The following is a 15,824-nucleotide window of genomic DNA, read 5'->3' as shown; positions in this document are numbered from 1 at the left end:
CAGAATTTAAAAATCTTGACAGTAGCAACTTGAACATACCATCTTTATCAGCAGTGTCTTTAGGCTTGCATTTTAAAGTGAAGATCTTCCGCAGCTTACAGTTAGCTGAGACAATAATTCCATCCAGTGACTGGAAAACTGCTCCCTTGAATATTTCACTCGTAAATGCCACCAAGTCTATGCATAGATTGCACCACTAAAATAAAGAAAAGAAGAGTAAGTACTTCTATAATCACAGAGATGAACAAATCATCTATATGTGGGTAGGCCAGAGAATTGAGGCAATTGTCTGGATCAACCAGCCCCAACTCCTCCCTTAGGCAAATCTCTATTTTGGCTTCAGTTTTCTTAAAAATTGCCTTGATTTTTCCAAAGAAGTCATCATAATCTAAACTAGACATTGGTCATCTGGCTGTAGAGTTCTCATGAGGCAAGATTCTGACAACTTTGGGGAATAACTCTGGATCTGTAGGCAGTATGCTAGTGGGAAGCTAATTGCAGGTGCATTAGACCACTTAAATCTTGAAAATCAGGGATAAGTAGCCAATTGTTCCTTCAAGGGGACTAATTTGATCATAATTAGCCACTTATATTTGTTAAAAAAAAACATGGATGAAATTGGAAGCTGGGTTTAAATTGTGGCCAGTGCTGTCTACTTAAAACCAATTAACCTATTGTACAGAAATAGATTCTTTCAAAGAATTTGTAATTATGCCTAGAATTTGCCAGTTTTTAAAGTACTCTTGCAGGGACTAATTTCTGCCCATTAAACAATTAGACTCCTCAATACTTCATCAAATGAATTCTCTAAATGGAGAAAATAATCATTTAGTAAGAAATTAAGACACATTCAAGATTGCAGGACAACAGGGAAAAGAATTTTTAAAGTTAAAAGAAAAGTAGTATTTAAGGTTGTCTGTACTTCTTTTAAAATATCAGGCTCTTGCATTATTTGATTAGAAGAACAATTTACATAAGGTTCATTTTATTAATCTGTCAAAATTGAAAGTTGTATTTATTGATAAAGGAAATAAGGATGTTATTCTTAAAGGCAAATTCTATTTAGGAATGTTGATTTTATTATGAAGGAAAACCTGAGATGGTTTCCACTGTAGAAAAGTAAAAGAGATTGCAGTAAGTTCTTAATTAAATACATGAAGACTATTTGTAGGTATCTCAACAGAAAATTATATTCTTAGGCCATGGGGATGCTCTGGTCTTTGGGGTGAAAAAAAGTCCGGTGTAATAAAAGGTGGGAAGGAGGACTGTGTGTGATCCAATAATGAGACTGGCTTGCCCTGCAGGGTGGCGAGCTCTGGAGAGGTATGAGAGGTAATTGTGGGATGGGCCAGTAAGGCCAGGTTCTGGAGGCATTGAATGATTAGGAGGAGAACCTTGGACTCCAGAGGGTAAGGTATCACTTTGATTCTTGAAGGAGAATATGACAAGAGTAGAGTGCTGGGAAGTCTGAACTAACCATAATGCAGGAATATTTGGGGGTGGGAGGAAGGATGAGGTAGAGTAGAGATAGACTGAGGCACAGAAAGACCAGTCAGTCAGTCATTTAAGCATGAAGTGAGGAGGGTCTGGTAGAGGGCTAGTATAGGAGGTGGGATGTAAGGGACAAATCCAGGAGGCATGCCCTAGGGTGAATGAAACATCAGGGCTTGGTAAAATCCAGGTTACAGGGGATGGAGGTATTGGGGTTTCTAGCAATCCAATAATAATTATTAATATTATTATATTAGCATCACTATCTAAAATTGACAAATCAAAAGGTATTCTTTAAAAATACAGAGAGAAGAAAAGTTAAAGAGTTGACAGTATGATTAGAGGAGTGGAGAAATGACATCATCACTATCGTTCTGTGGTTCCTATTCCTAAAAGACTTGACTATGTCTCATGTGCAATTATTCAGCTGGTTTGTCCCAAAAGTTAACTGTATTCATCCATTCTTCCCCATAGGTGCTAAGCACTTCTCTCAGGTGTTAAACGCTGGGCATGACTCTGACATTACAGCAAGGAATAAGAGAGTTCTTCCAGTCTGAGAAGGGAGGTTGGAGGCAGACATGTAGTGTCTGTTTTATACTGTTAGTGCAGACGGGGCTCAACGTGGGAGGATGGGGAAGTTCAAGAAAGGCTTCTTTAAAAAAATTTTCAAAATGCCATGATATTATATGCAAATATAGGCCCAAACATGCCAAATTTTATACAAAATATAGTTCTTGTCACTTCTCCACTCCTCTAATCATACTGTCAACTCTTAACTTTTCTTCTCTCTGTATTTTTAAAGAATACCTTTTGATTTATCAATTTTATACATCATCTACTGTCTTCCTAATGGTAGATAAGACTTGTAGTTCACTTACCCTCCTTTCTCCGCTTCAGCCTCCCTAGATAATTGTCTCCCATTCGTTCTTTTATCTTTTTCCTCAAAATCCATATTCTGTGTTTTCCTTACTGTGACTATGTGAATATTGTACACAACTGAACCAAGTGATGCTCTATGATTACCTTTCGTTATACAACTTCTTTATATTTCTAGAGTTAAAGATTGTTTTTAAAATTATCTGCGTTATTGTATTTGAATCCAAGTTTTCCTATATCTAGGAAAGGCTTAGAGGTGACATGAGCTTGGTTTTATGTTATTTATTTATTTATTTAAAATATTTTATTTATTTATTTGAGACAGAGAGAGAACAAGTGATGGGAGGAGGAGGGGCAGGGGGAGAGGGAGAAAGAGAATCCCCGCTAAGCACGGAGCCCAATGCAGGGCTCGATCTCAGGACCCTGGATCATGACCCGAGCTGAAGGCAGACACTCAACCAGCTGAGCCACCCAGGCACCCCATGAGCTCGGTTTTAAACAAGGAATAATACTTTCCAAATCCAGGGAGGCGTGGGAACATGCTGGGCATTTCTTCTCAGGGCCCTGACCTTTATTCCCTACTTAGATGAACCCTCCAGTGGGCTGCACCTGTATACCTCATCAGACTCCATCAGCTGGCTTGGGAATTGGTGTCCTCTTCCTTCAAAAACTCTGAGTCCCGGGAAACCAGGCATTACCTACTACACACTCCTCTTATTCATCACAGTCAAGCTGCTGTTATTCCCCTGCCTGGACTCATGCATCATGGAAAGTGCTCAACAAATAATGATCTACGTGTGTGTGTGTGATATCTGAAGACATACATACACATACATGCCAATACACATACTTTCAATCTTTCATTTTACTTTTTTTAAGTTTTAATTTTGATTCCAGTTAATGTACAGTATTATATTAGTTTCAGATGTACAATATAGTGATTCAACACTTCCATACATCACCCGGTGCTCATCAGGACAAGTGCACTCCTTGATCCCCATCGCCTATTTAACCCATCCCCCCAACCACCTCCCCTTTAGTAACCATCAGTTTGTTCTCTAAAGTTAGGAGTTTGTTTCTTGGTTTGCCCCTCTCTCTCTCTCTCTTTTTTTTTTTTTACCTTTGATTGTTTTGTTTCTTAAATTCCACAGATGAGTGAAATCATATGGTATTTGTCTTTCTCTGACTAACTTAATTTTGGTTATCATTATACTCTCTAGCTTCATCCAGGTCGTTGCAAATGGCAAGATTTCATTATTGTTTTATGGCTCAGTAATATTCCATTGTATATTTATCCATTATTATTTATCCATTCATCAGTCAATGGAAACTTGGGCTGTTTCCATAATTTGACTATTGTAGACAATGCTGCTATAAACATTGGGGTGTATGTATCCCTTTGAATTATTTTGAAGTATTTTTGTATTCTTTGGGTAAATACCTAGTACTGCAATTGCTGGATTGTAGGGTAGTTTTTTAAAAATTTGAGGAATCTCCATACTATTTTCCAGAGTGGCTGCACCTGTTTGCATTCCCACCAACAGTGTAAGAGGGTTCCCTTTTCTCCACAACCTCACCAAAACCTATTGTTTCTTGTGTTGTTGATTTCAGCCATTCTGACAGGTGTGAAGTGATATCTCACTGTAGTTTTGATTCGCACTTCCCTGATAATAAGTGATGTTGAGCATTTTTTCATGTGTCTGTTGGACATCTGTATGTCTTCTTTGGAAAAATGTCTATTCATGTCTTTTGCCCATTCTTTAATTGGATTATTTGTTTTTTGGGGTGTTGAGTTGTATAATTACTTTATATATTTTGGGTACTAAGTCTTTATTGGTATGTCATTTCCAAATACCTTCTCTCATTCTGTAGGTTGGCTTTTAGTTTTGTTGATGGTTTTCTTCGTTGTGAAGAAGGTTTTTATTTTGATGTAGTCTCACTAGTTTATTTTTGCTTTTATTTCCCTTACCTCAGGAGATATACCTAGAAAGAAGCTGCTATGGCCGATGTCAAAGAAGTTACTGCCTGTGTTCTCTTCTAGGATTTTGATGGTTTCAGCCTTCATATTTAGGCCTTTAATCTATTTTTGAATTTATTTTCATGTATGGTGTAAGAAAGTGGTCCAATTTTATTCTTTTATAAGTTGCTGTCCAGTTTTCCCAACACCATTTGTTGAAGACAGTCTTTTTCCCATTAAATATTCTTTCTTGCTTTGTCAAAGATTAATTGACCATATAATTGTGGATTCATTTCTGGGTTTTCTATTCTGTTCTCTTGATCTATTTGTCTATTTTTGTGCCAGTACCATACTATTTTAATTACTACAGCTTTGCAATATAACTTGAAGTCCTGAATTGTGATGGCTCCAGCTTTTCTTTTCTTTTTCAAGACGCTTTGGCTATTGGGATCTTTTGTGGTTCCACATAAATTTTAATATTCTTTGTTCTAGTTGTGTGAAAAATGCTGTTTGTATTTTGATAGGGATTGCATTAAATGTGTAGATTGCCTGGGGTAGTATAGACATTTTAACAATATTTGTTCTTTCAATCCATGGGCATGAAATGTCTTTCCATTTCTTTGTGTCATCTTCAATTTTTTCATCAGTATTTTGTAGTTTTCAGAGTACAGGTCTTTCACCTCTTTGCTTGGGTTTATTCCTAGGTATCTTATTGTTTTTTTGTACAGTGAGATTGATTCTTTATTTTTTTTTCTGCTGCTCCATTATTGGTATGTAGAAATGATTTCTGTATGTTGAATTTGTATCCTGTGACTTTACTGAATTCGTTTACCTTTATTGAATTAGTTTTTTGGTGAGGTCTTTTGGGTTTTCTCTATACAGTATCATGGCATCTGCAAATAGTGAAAGTTTTACTTCTTCCTTGCTGATCTGGATGCTTTTTATTTCTTTTTGTTGTCTGATTCCTGTGGCTAGGAATTCTAGTACTACGTTGAATAAAAGCAGTGAGAGTGGATGTTCCTGCCTTGTTCCTGACCGGAGAGGAAAAGCTCTCAGCTTTTCCCCATTTAGGATGATATTGGCTATGGGTTTTTCATATTTGGCCTTTATTAAGTTGAGATATGTTCCCTCTAAACCTCTGTTGAGGGTTTTTATAATGAATGGATGTTGTACTTTACTAAATGCTTTTTCTGCATCTATTGAAATGATCATATTTATAATTGTTAAATCTTCTTGTTGGATTGTCCCTTTTATTATGATATAGTGCCCTTCTTTGTCTCTTGTTACAGTCTTTATTTTAAAGTCTTATGCTTTCTTTTATTAATGTGATATATCACATTGATTGACTTGCAAATATTAAACTACTCTTGCAACCCAGGAATAAATCCCACTTGATCGTGGTGAATGATTTTTTAAATATATTGTTGGATTCAGTTTGCTAGTATTTTATTGAGGATTTTTTGAATCTATGTTCATCAGAGATAATGGCCTGCAGTTCTCTTTTCTTGTGTTTTTATCTAGCTTTGATATCAGAGTAATGCTGGCATCATACAATGAATTTGGAAGTTTTCCTTTATTTTTGATTTTTTGGAATGGTTTTAGAAGAATAGGTATTAACTCTTCTTAAATGTTTGGTAGAATTCACCTGTGAAGCCATCTGGTCCTGGACTTTTGTTTGTTGGGAGTTTTTTGATTATTGATTCAATTTCTTTGCTGGTTATTGGTCTGTTCAACTTTTCTATTTATTCCTGTTCTAGTTTTGGTAATTTATATGTTTCTAGGAATTTATCCATTTCTTCTGGGTTGTCCAATTTGTTGGCATATAGTTTTTCATAATATTCTGTTATGATTGTTTGTGATTGTTTGTGATAATATTCTGTAGGATTTCCGTGATTTTGGTTGTTATTTCTCCTCTCTCATTTGTGATTTTATTTATTTGGGTCCTTTCTCTTTTCTTTTTATAAGTCTGGCTAGAGGCTTATCAATTTTATTGGTATTTTTTTCCAAAGAACCAGCTCCTGGTTTCATTGATCTGTTCTATTGTTTTGTTGTTGTTGTTCTTATTTCTATATCCTTTATCTCTGCTCTTATCTTTATTATTTCCTTACTTCTGCTGGCTTTAGGTTTTGTTTGTTGCTCTTTTTCTAGCTCCTTTGGGTGTAAGGTTAGGTTGTTTTATTTGAGATTTTTACTGCTTCTTGAGGTAGGCTTATGTTGCTATATATTTCCCTCTTAGGACCAATTTTGCTGCATCCCAAAGGTTTTGGACTCTTCTGTTTTCATTTTCATTTGTTTCCAGGTACTCTTTTATTTCCTCTTTTATTACCTGGTTGACCCATTCATTGTTTAGTAGCATATTATTTAACTTCCATGTATTTGTGGGCTTTCCAGATTTTTTCTTGTGGTTGACTTCTAGCTTCATAGTGTTGTGGTTAGAAAAGGAGCATGATCTGACTTCAATCTTCTTGTATTTGTTGAGGTCTATTTTGTGGCCTAATATGTGATCTATTTCAGGAAATGTTTCATGTGCACTTGAAAAGAATGTGTATTCTGCTGTTTTTGGATGGAATGTTCTGAATAGATCTGTTAAGTCCATCTGGTCCAGTGTGTCATTCAAAGCCATTGTCTCCTTGTTGATTTTCTGTTTAGGTGATCTTCCCATTGATGTAAGTAGGTTGTTAAAGTCCCCTACTATTACTGTATTATCAATTAGTTCCTTTATGTTTGTTTTTAATTGTTTTATATATTTGGGTGCTCCCATGTCAGGTGCATAAATATTTATAATTGTTAGATCTTCTTGGACTGTCCTTCTTATGACATAGTGCCCTTTTTTGTCTCTTATTACAGTCTTTGTTTTAAAGTCTAGTTTGTCTGCTAGAAGTATTACTACTCCAGCTTTCTTTTGATATCCATTTAAATGATAAATGTTTCTCTATTCTCCCTTTCAATGTGCAGGTGTCTTTAGGTCTAAAATAAGTCTCTTGTAGGTGTGTGTGTGTTTTAATCCATTCTGTCCCTGTATGTCTTTTGATTGGAGCATTTAGTCCATTTACATTCAAAGTAATTATTGATTGATATGTGTTTACATAATTTTATTACTTGTTTCGTGGTTGTTCCTGGAGATTTTCTCTGATCCTTTCTTTACTTTCTCTCTTTCGTGTTTTGCTGATTTTCTTCAGTGATATATTTGGATTTCTTTCTCTTTATTCTTTGCATGTTTATTAGTGGTTTTTGATACATGGTTACCATTAGGTTTGTATATAACCTTTTCTGCATACAGCAGTCTATATTAATGATGGTCATTTAAGTATGGACCCATTCTTTTTTTCTCACATTTTAGGTATATGTTATATTTTATATCCTTTTTTTGAGTTCCTTGGCTGATTTTTTTATAGAAATAATTAATTTTTACTGCTTTTGTGTTTCCTACCTTTATACTGTCAACTTTTGGTATCTCCTTTCTAGTCAGAGTTCCCTTTAATATTTCTCACAGGGCTGGTTTAGTGGTCACAAACTCCTTTAGTTTTTGTTTGTCTGGGAAACTCTTTATCTCTCTTTCTATTCTGAATGATAGCCTTGCTGGATAGAGTATTCTTGGTTGCAGATTTTTCCCACTCAGCACTTTGAATACATCATGACACTTCCTTCTGGCTTGTGAAGTTTCTATAGAAAAATTTCCTGCTGGCCTTGCGGGTTTTCCCTGGTAAGTTAATGACTTCTTTTGTCTTGCTGCTTTTAAGATTCTTTTCTTTATCATTATATTTTGCAAGTTTAATTATAATATGTCATGGCGTGGGGCTGCTTTTGTTGATTTTGATGGGAATTCTCTGTGGTTCCTGGATCTGGATATCTGTTTCCTTCCCCAGATTAGGAAAGTTTTCAGATATTATTTCTTCAAATAAATTTTCTGCCCCCCTTTCTCTCTTTCCTTCTTCTGGGAATCCTATAATACAAATCTTATTATATCTGATGGAGTCACTGAGTTCCATAAGTCTGTTCTAGTTTTGTGTAATTATTTTTTCTCTCTCTTGTTCAGCTTGATTACTTTCCATTACTCTGTCTTCTATGTCATCACTGATTCATTCCTCTGCTTCTTCCATCCTACTATTCATTCTATTCTATTAAGTCATTTCTTCCTCTGCTTCTTCCATCCTACTATTCATTCATTCTATTAAGTCATTTCACTTACTGAATCCTTTATCTCTGCTATATTATTCCTTATCTCTGTCTTAAGGGTCTTTTTCATGTCTTCCACTCTTTTCTCAAGTCCAGTGAGTATTCTTATGATCATGGTTTAAAATTCTCTATCTGGCATGTTATTTATCTGTTTTGCTTAGATCTCTGGTTTTGGCCTTGTTCTTTTTTTTTAATAATTTTTTATTGTTATGTTAATCACCATACATTACATCATTAGTTTTTGATGTAGTGTTCCATGATTCATAACACCCAGTGCTCCACGCAGAATGTGCCCTCTTTAATATCCATCACCAGGCTAACCCATCCCCCCACCCCCCCTAGAACCCTCAGTTTGTTTTTCAGAGTCCATCGTCTCTAATGGTTTGTCTCCCCCTCCGACTTACTCCCCTTCATTCTTCCCCTCCTGCTATATTCTTCTTCTTTTTTTTTTCTTAACATATATTGCATTATTTGTTTCAGAAGTATAGATCCGTGATTAATCAGTCTTGTACAATTCACAGTGCTCACCATAGCACATACCCTCCCCAATGTCTATCACCCAGCCACCCAATCCCTCCCACCCCCCACCACTCCAGCAACCCTCAGTTTGTTTTCTGAGATTAAGAATTCCTCATATCAGTGAGGTCATATGATACATGTCTTTCTCTGATTGACATTTCACTCAGCATAACATCCTCCAGTTCCATCCACGTCATTGCAAATGGCAAGATCTCATTCCTTTTGATGGCTGCATAATATTCCATTGTGTATATATACCACAGCTTCTTTATCCATTCATCTGTCCATGGACATCTTGGCTCTTTCCACAGTTTGGCTATTGTGGACATTGCTGCTATAAACATTGGGGTGCATGTACCCCTTCGGATCCCTACATTTGTATCTTTGTGGTAAATACCCAGTAGTGCAATTGCTGGATCATATGGTAGCTCTATTTTCAACTGTTTGAGGAACCTCCATACTGTTTTCCAGAGTGGTTGCACCAGCTTGCATTCCCACCAACAGTGTAGGAGGGTTCCCCTTTCTCCACATCCTCACCAACATCTGTCATTTCCTGACTTGTTAATTTTAGCCATTCTAACGGGTGTGAGGTGGTATCTCATGGAGGTTTTGATTTGGATTTCCCTGATGGTTTTGGCCTTGTTCTGTTCTTTCATTTGTGATACATTTCTTGGTCTCCTCTCTATGTCTGTTTCTATGTATTAAGAAAGTTTTTTATATTTTCTGCTCTTCAAAGTAGTGACTTTATGAAGAAGTCCTGGGGTACCCTGCAGTGCAGTGTCCCCTGTTCACCAAAACCTGGCACTTCAGGAAAGCATCTCGTGTGTGTTGCTTACACCCTGCTGTTATGTCTGAGTCACTTTTCCTTTCAGTGCAGTTGTCTGCACTGACTCTGCTTGTTGTGGGCTGTGCTTGATCTCTGTGGTGTTAGTGGGACCCAGGCAGGCCAGCTCTGAGGGGGTGTGCCTGCCACAAAACTTGGGAGCCAGGTGACAGTATCAGCAAAATTTGCCCTGGGCCACTCCAAAATTCTGTGATGGCTGGGGGCTGCATGAGGCTGGTCATGGTGAGCAAACATGACTGGACGTTAGACCCAGCACATGAGGATGCTGGGGGCATGTGGTTGGTGCATTGCAGTGGCTAGGCCTGGTGGGATGACTAGGCATGGTGCACAGTGGCAGTTGTGCACCTGGTGGTGGGTGGGGTGCATTATGGTGTCTGGGGGTGCCCAGCAGGGTGCAGCCCAGCAGATGTGTGCAGCACACCATGGCAGCCATGCACCCAGAAGCTGGTCAGGGCACATGTGAGGCTTTAACAAAATTTTTCCTGAGCTCAGGGCCGAAGCCAGCAGACTCAGAGTGTGCTAGTCCTTAGGAGAGGACTGGCAAGTGTGCTAAGGACTCTCCTAAGGTCTAGCACACTTGCCAGTGGGTCAAGCAGCAAGTATCTGTGCAGCACCACCTCTTGAAGGTGACTCTGTGTTTATGCTGGGGGGTGGGAGAGGAAAATGGCACCTGCCAGCTCCCTTGCTCTTGGAGAAGTCTGCTAGCATGCTCTGAAATCAGGATGAAGAGATCTATCTCCTGTTTGTCCCTGTGGTTGTGCAAACTGCTGTTTTTTGGCTCTCCATGCAGACTGCTGTCTCTTTAAGGGCGGCAACCCAGCTATCACTCATCCTCCCAGCTTGCATAGTGCTGGGTCAGTTGGCTTTTAAAGCTCTAGGTTCCAAGTACCACTGGTTTTATAAACTCACGGAACTTAATCCCTCTTTTTTTTTTTTTTTTTTAAAGTCTACACCTGATGTAGGGCTTGAACTCAGAACCCTGAGATCAAGAGTTGTATGCTCTATACCAACTGAGCCAGCCCTTCTGATTTTTAAAGCCAAACGTTATGGGGATTAGTCTTCCTCCTGTGAGCTCACTAGGGTGAGGGCCCATTTCTCTGCCTTGCCTTCTGCACATGTAGTTTCCTCCCTCCTGCAGGCAGCCTCCCTCTGCCTTTCTGACCTTCCTAAACATTCAGCTGCAACTTCGTCTCTGTATTTAGTTGTGGAGTTTGTTCTTCCATTCTTCAGATTGCTTTCTGGTTTGTTGACTTGCATGTGGATAATATCTAGTTGAAAACATGGGCTGGGGGGGCGCCTGGGTGGCTCAGATGGTTAGGTGTCTGCCTTCGGCTCAAGTTGTGATCTCCGGGTCCTAGGACCAAGCCCCTTGTTGGGCTCTCGGCTTGGTGGGGAGTCTGCTTCTCCCTCTCCCTCTGCCTCTTCCCCTACTTGTGTGCTCGCTCTCTCTCTGTATCTTTCTGTCTCAAATGAATAAATAGAATCTTTAGGGAAAAAAGCCCCAAAAATGTGGGATGGGGTGAGCTCAGAGTCCTCCTGCCATCTTCCCAAGCTCCCCCTCAAGCAAAATCCTCAATCTTTCATTTTATAATCACTCAACTGGCCCCATAAATGTGTGGGAAATGATAACTTCAGTGAATTCATCTCTTACAAGTACAGATGGGAGTAGTTCCTGAGAAAGATGGGAATAACTTTCACAGATTTCCCTTGGCTAGAGGAAATGGAAATTATTTTTTGGTTTAGCTGGTATTTATAAAGGTTCCATTTTTCACAAGCTTCAACAAATAACTCATTATTCATATAAATGCTGTGACATACTTTCTGAAGTTTCGGAAAAGAGTATGAACTCTCTACTCTCAACATGTGAATTACCTGAATTACAGTTGATCTTTCTAAAATATTATTTTCATTATTCTTGGTGATCAACCATTCTTCAAATCCCTTTTTTGGCTTTTCTTGATCTCTAATCACTTTATTCCTACATGTAACTGGTCTAGCAGGGAAGAACTCTTGATTTAAAATATTCCTAATTATGGGCTTAAGAATTATGTACCAGGAAGATAGCAATCTGACAGAGAAAAGACAGTTTTGCTTAGTTTGTTGCTTGGATTAATAAGAGAGTTTATACTATTTAGTTCCAGCATGAAATTCTGCATAAAGGAACTGGCTGGCAGGCACCTGGGTGGCTCAGATGGTTAAGCGTCTGCCTTCAGCTCGGGTCATGGCCCCAGGGTCCTGGGATCGAGTCCCGCATCGGGCTCCCTGCTCCTTGGGAGTCTGCTTCTCCCTCTGCTTCTCTCCCTCTCTCTCCCTCTGTCTCTCATGAATAAATAAATAAAATCTTTAAAAAAAAAAAAAAAGGAACTGGCTGGCAAAGGGTAAAAGAATGATTCAAAGCATGAATTTCTAGTTTTTACTGACTAATGTTTTGGCCATATGGCTTTATTTTTAATTTTAAGTTTTTAAAAAGATATTTGAGAGTGAGAGAGGGGGAGAGAGAGAGAGCACTTGCGTGCATGTGCATGGCGGGGGGGGAGGGGTAGAGGGACAGGGAGAAACAGACTTCCCACTGAGCAGGGAGCCTGACACGGGGCTTGATCCCAGGACCCTTAGATCATGACCTGAGCCGAAGGCAGATGCTTAACCAACTGAGCCACCCAGGTAACCCCTTATGGCTTTATTATACTGGTGAAAGGTAAGTACACTGTGTGAATGCACACACACACACACACACACACACACACCACTCAAATGCATGCAATAACAAGTTCTTGGTTGTCCAGCATTTTTTGATTTTCCTTGCCATTACTGGAAAGATGTGAAGATAATTGGATTCATTTTTCCAGTATAGAAAGAGCCTGAGTCACTGACAGTGCATAGCTCTAGCCAGTGTTGCCTTTCTAAAAGGAAATTACAAACAAGAAACCACAATTTCATAACCCAGCAATCCTAAAGTACATCTCTTCTCACAATTTTAGAACCTCATTCTGTTTCTGTGCTCCTAAAATGATAACAAAGAATGGGGTTTTAAGATGTTTATTCTTGTGCCTTTTATAATTTTTCACGTTAGCTTAAATATCTCAAGAGGAAATCTGCTTACAATGACTTTATTCCATCTCAATCACCATCATATTGTTTATTAAATGGTGTACGTGGAGATCAAAATAGTAATTTTATATCCCCATGGTCAGGAGAAGCAATTACCTATTACTACTGTATTAAAAAAACAATTTCCTCAGGAAAAGTAAATCATGACAAGTCCTTACACGGAGGGAGGGGAGTTGAGGAGAGGCTGGGGCTGCCAGTGCTGTAGCTTGTGGCTGAACCACAGAAAGGCAAGTTCCTTATATCGTATCCTCATGATACCTATTTAGCAACGGACCCCCACCTCCCATTCCTACCCGCATAAGCAAGCAGTCTCTTCCTGAAATAGCAGCCCATCTTTCTCTTGCTAATTCTCAAGTCACCTTTCACTGTGCCCTCTGAAATCCTTACTACTGAAAAGTACTTACTTCCTCTGTATTTTTCTAAGAGTCCTACATACCTTACTTTAACTGAAACCTGGCTTTCCTCTGAGATATTCCATCCCTTTCAACTCTGGAGTTGAAGCTCACTAAGGGAGCTCATATGTGCTTCTATAGCCTCCAATTTTGAGGCCACGGGCTAGGTGGCATTGGGAGCAGGCTTGCACTTCTGATTGGGAACCCTATCTTTGAAGCTGGAGGAATTGCATTGACAGGCTCTTCCAGTCTTTTAGCTTCACTGATCTTCACATCACTTCCTGGTACTTCTGCAGACACACCCTTGCCAGCCTATCTACACATTCCTGAAAAACGCTGGGACCAGATTCACCTTAACCTTCTAACACACTGTCCAATACCCTGAGTCCCTTAACCTCCTTTCCTTCAAAAGCCTTCTTCTCCTCTTTGCTCAGTAATCCACTCACATGGCCACATCCTGACATTTAACTTCCTTTCTCTGAAACACTTGCCTTTTAAAATTTGGAATTAGAAATTATTTTCTAGGGGCGCCTGGGTGGCTCAGTCATTAAGCGTCTGCCTTCAGCTCAGGTCATGATCCCAGAGTCCTGGGATCGAGCCCTGCATTGGGCTCCCTGCTCTGCGAGAAAGCCTGCTTCTTCCTCTCCCACTCCCCCTGCTTGTGTTCCCTCTCTCACTGTGCCTCTCTCTGTCAAATAAACAAATAAAAATTTTTTTAAAAATTAAAAAAAGAAATTATTTTCTATTATTTAATTATAATATTCTATTCTTTAACCAGTCTGGAAATTCTTCCCAGTTAAACCCTACTGGCAACTCCTTTTATTTATTTTTATTATTATTTTTTTAAAGATTTTATTTATTTATTTGACAGAGAGAGACACAGCGAGAGAGGGAACACAAGCATGGGGAGTGGGAAAGGGAGAAGCAGGCTTCCCGCGGAACAGGGAGCCCGATGTGGGGCTTTCATCTTCTCATGGAGAAGATGAAAACATTTACAAACCTTCAAATAAGTACCATAAGCATTATAGTGGATTCTAGGTTAGAATGGTTTCATTAAAGGACATTCTCTAGCATCTTAAATATATATCTAAATGGTCTTGGTCTAAATAAACCTGCTTCCTCCACTCCCTTCTCATTCAGTGATGCTCAAGAAATTACTGTTAAAAATCAAAAATTTCTAAATCACTGACTTTATGGGGAAAATGATCTTTGAGGGGAAATTTTAAAAACATTATACCACACTTTCAGTTTGTAATAAAAGCTATAACATATTCCATCAGAGTCGTGGTCAAGAAAGTACAACTCCTAAAGAGTAATTTTATCCATTTAAATGACAAACAATGGGTATTTGAATGGTAAAGGTTACTAAAAGATTTTGGCATTGTAATTTATCATACCACTTCATTATACCTCCAATGAATGATTCATTCTCAATGGTATTTCATACGTGAACTTCCTATTCAAATACAATTAAATTTACTGTACATTAATATATACTTTGGTAGCAAGACATTGATGTTCATCTGATACTATCACCAACTAATTAAAATTATATTGAAGATTGATGTCAATGAGTCTTGACTAAGTAGCTACCTCCATTGTTTAATCTGATGGTTGTTAATTTTTCAAACTGTTCTTGCCATTGAAAATCTAAGTTAAAAGTATAAATTGTTGTAATTTAAATATTAAAGTGAATTCTTCAAAATTAAGGATAACAAAAAATAAAATTTTTTATTTGAAAGGTTGAACATTTAATGGTAACTGGAATAGTAAGTTGCCTATACATAAATATTCATATTGGTGTGGCTCTAAGAATATTTATTTGTTGCCTTGGCTATGTAAAAGTTTTAGCTAAAGAACCAAGGCAAAGTGGACCATTTGGCAATTATCCTCTAAATCGGGGTTGCAAACTCTATGCCTAGAGGGCCTAGGCAGATAACTTAAATGAATGAAGCAGGAATGGTCTGAGTACACCTGCATTCCTTATGAGTGAAAAGGACTAAACTCTACAGCAGAGCTTAAAGCTCTCCTAAAAGTGTGCAATTGCCACTCTGCTCCAGCTAACTGCTCACTGCACAACAGACAATATTGAAAGCTTTTGATTTATAAATGTTAGCTGAAGAGTTTTAAAAACATTGTTTCAAGGTTTATCACCAAAATATCTACAGTTCCTAAAAAGTAGAAGTGAAGAAAGTTGTGGCAAAAAGTAGAGAACTAGAGCAACACCACACCAACACCAAGGAGGGCCCAGGGATGGCATTTTTAATGGATGGAGTGTTCTCTCTCACCTTCTCAAGGTTCCCCTAAAACATGGCTCAGCTTTAACTTGATAAGGGCTCAATGGGAATAGACTATATTAACAGTGGAAATGAAAGACCCTCTGCTGCTGTAGCATCTCTTCGACTGGGAGGAAACTGAGGAGAAATGAGTACAAGTTTTAGAAATGAATTTCTTAATATTT

General features: G+C 38.3%; 1 protein-coding gene across 4 annotated transcripts in view; it reads right to left on the bottom strand.

Annotated features, from left to right (window-relative positions):
- Window positions 1–15,824, bottom strand: part of CFAP20DC (CFAP20 domain containing) — a 266,263-nt gene that overhangs the window by 143,681 nt on the left and 106,758 nt on the right. For all 4 annotated transcript variants that reach the window (XM_088021961.1, XM_088021957.1, XM_028110418.1 and 1 more), the window contains exon 6: window positions 40–196. In XM_088021961.1, the coding sequence (XP_087878087.1) occupies window positions 40–196 (157 nt within the window). The remainder of the gene's footprint in view (window positions 1–39; window positions 197–15,824) is intronic.

This window comes from Eumetopias jubatus, unplaced genomic scaffold, assembly GCF_037043125.1.
Source record: "Eumetopias jubatus isolate StellerSeaLion01/CBP00866 unplaced genomic scaffold, mEumJub1_p1.0 scaffold_1, whole genome shotgun sequence".
NCBI lineage: Eukaryota > Metazoa > Chordata > Mammalia > Carnivora > Otariidae > Eumetopias > Eumetopias jubatus.
Note: the sequence above shows the minus strand (reverse complement) of the source record. Positions and strands in the feature narration are given on the sequence as shown.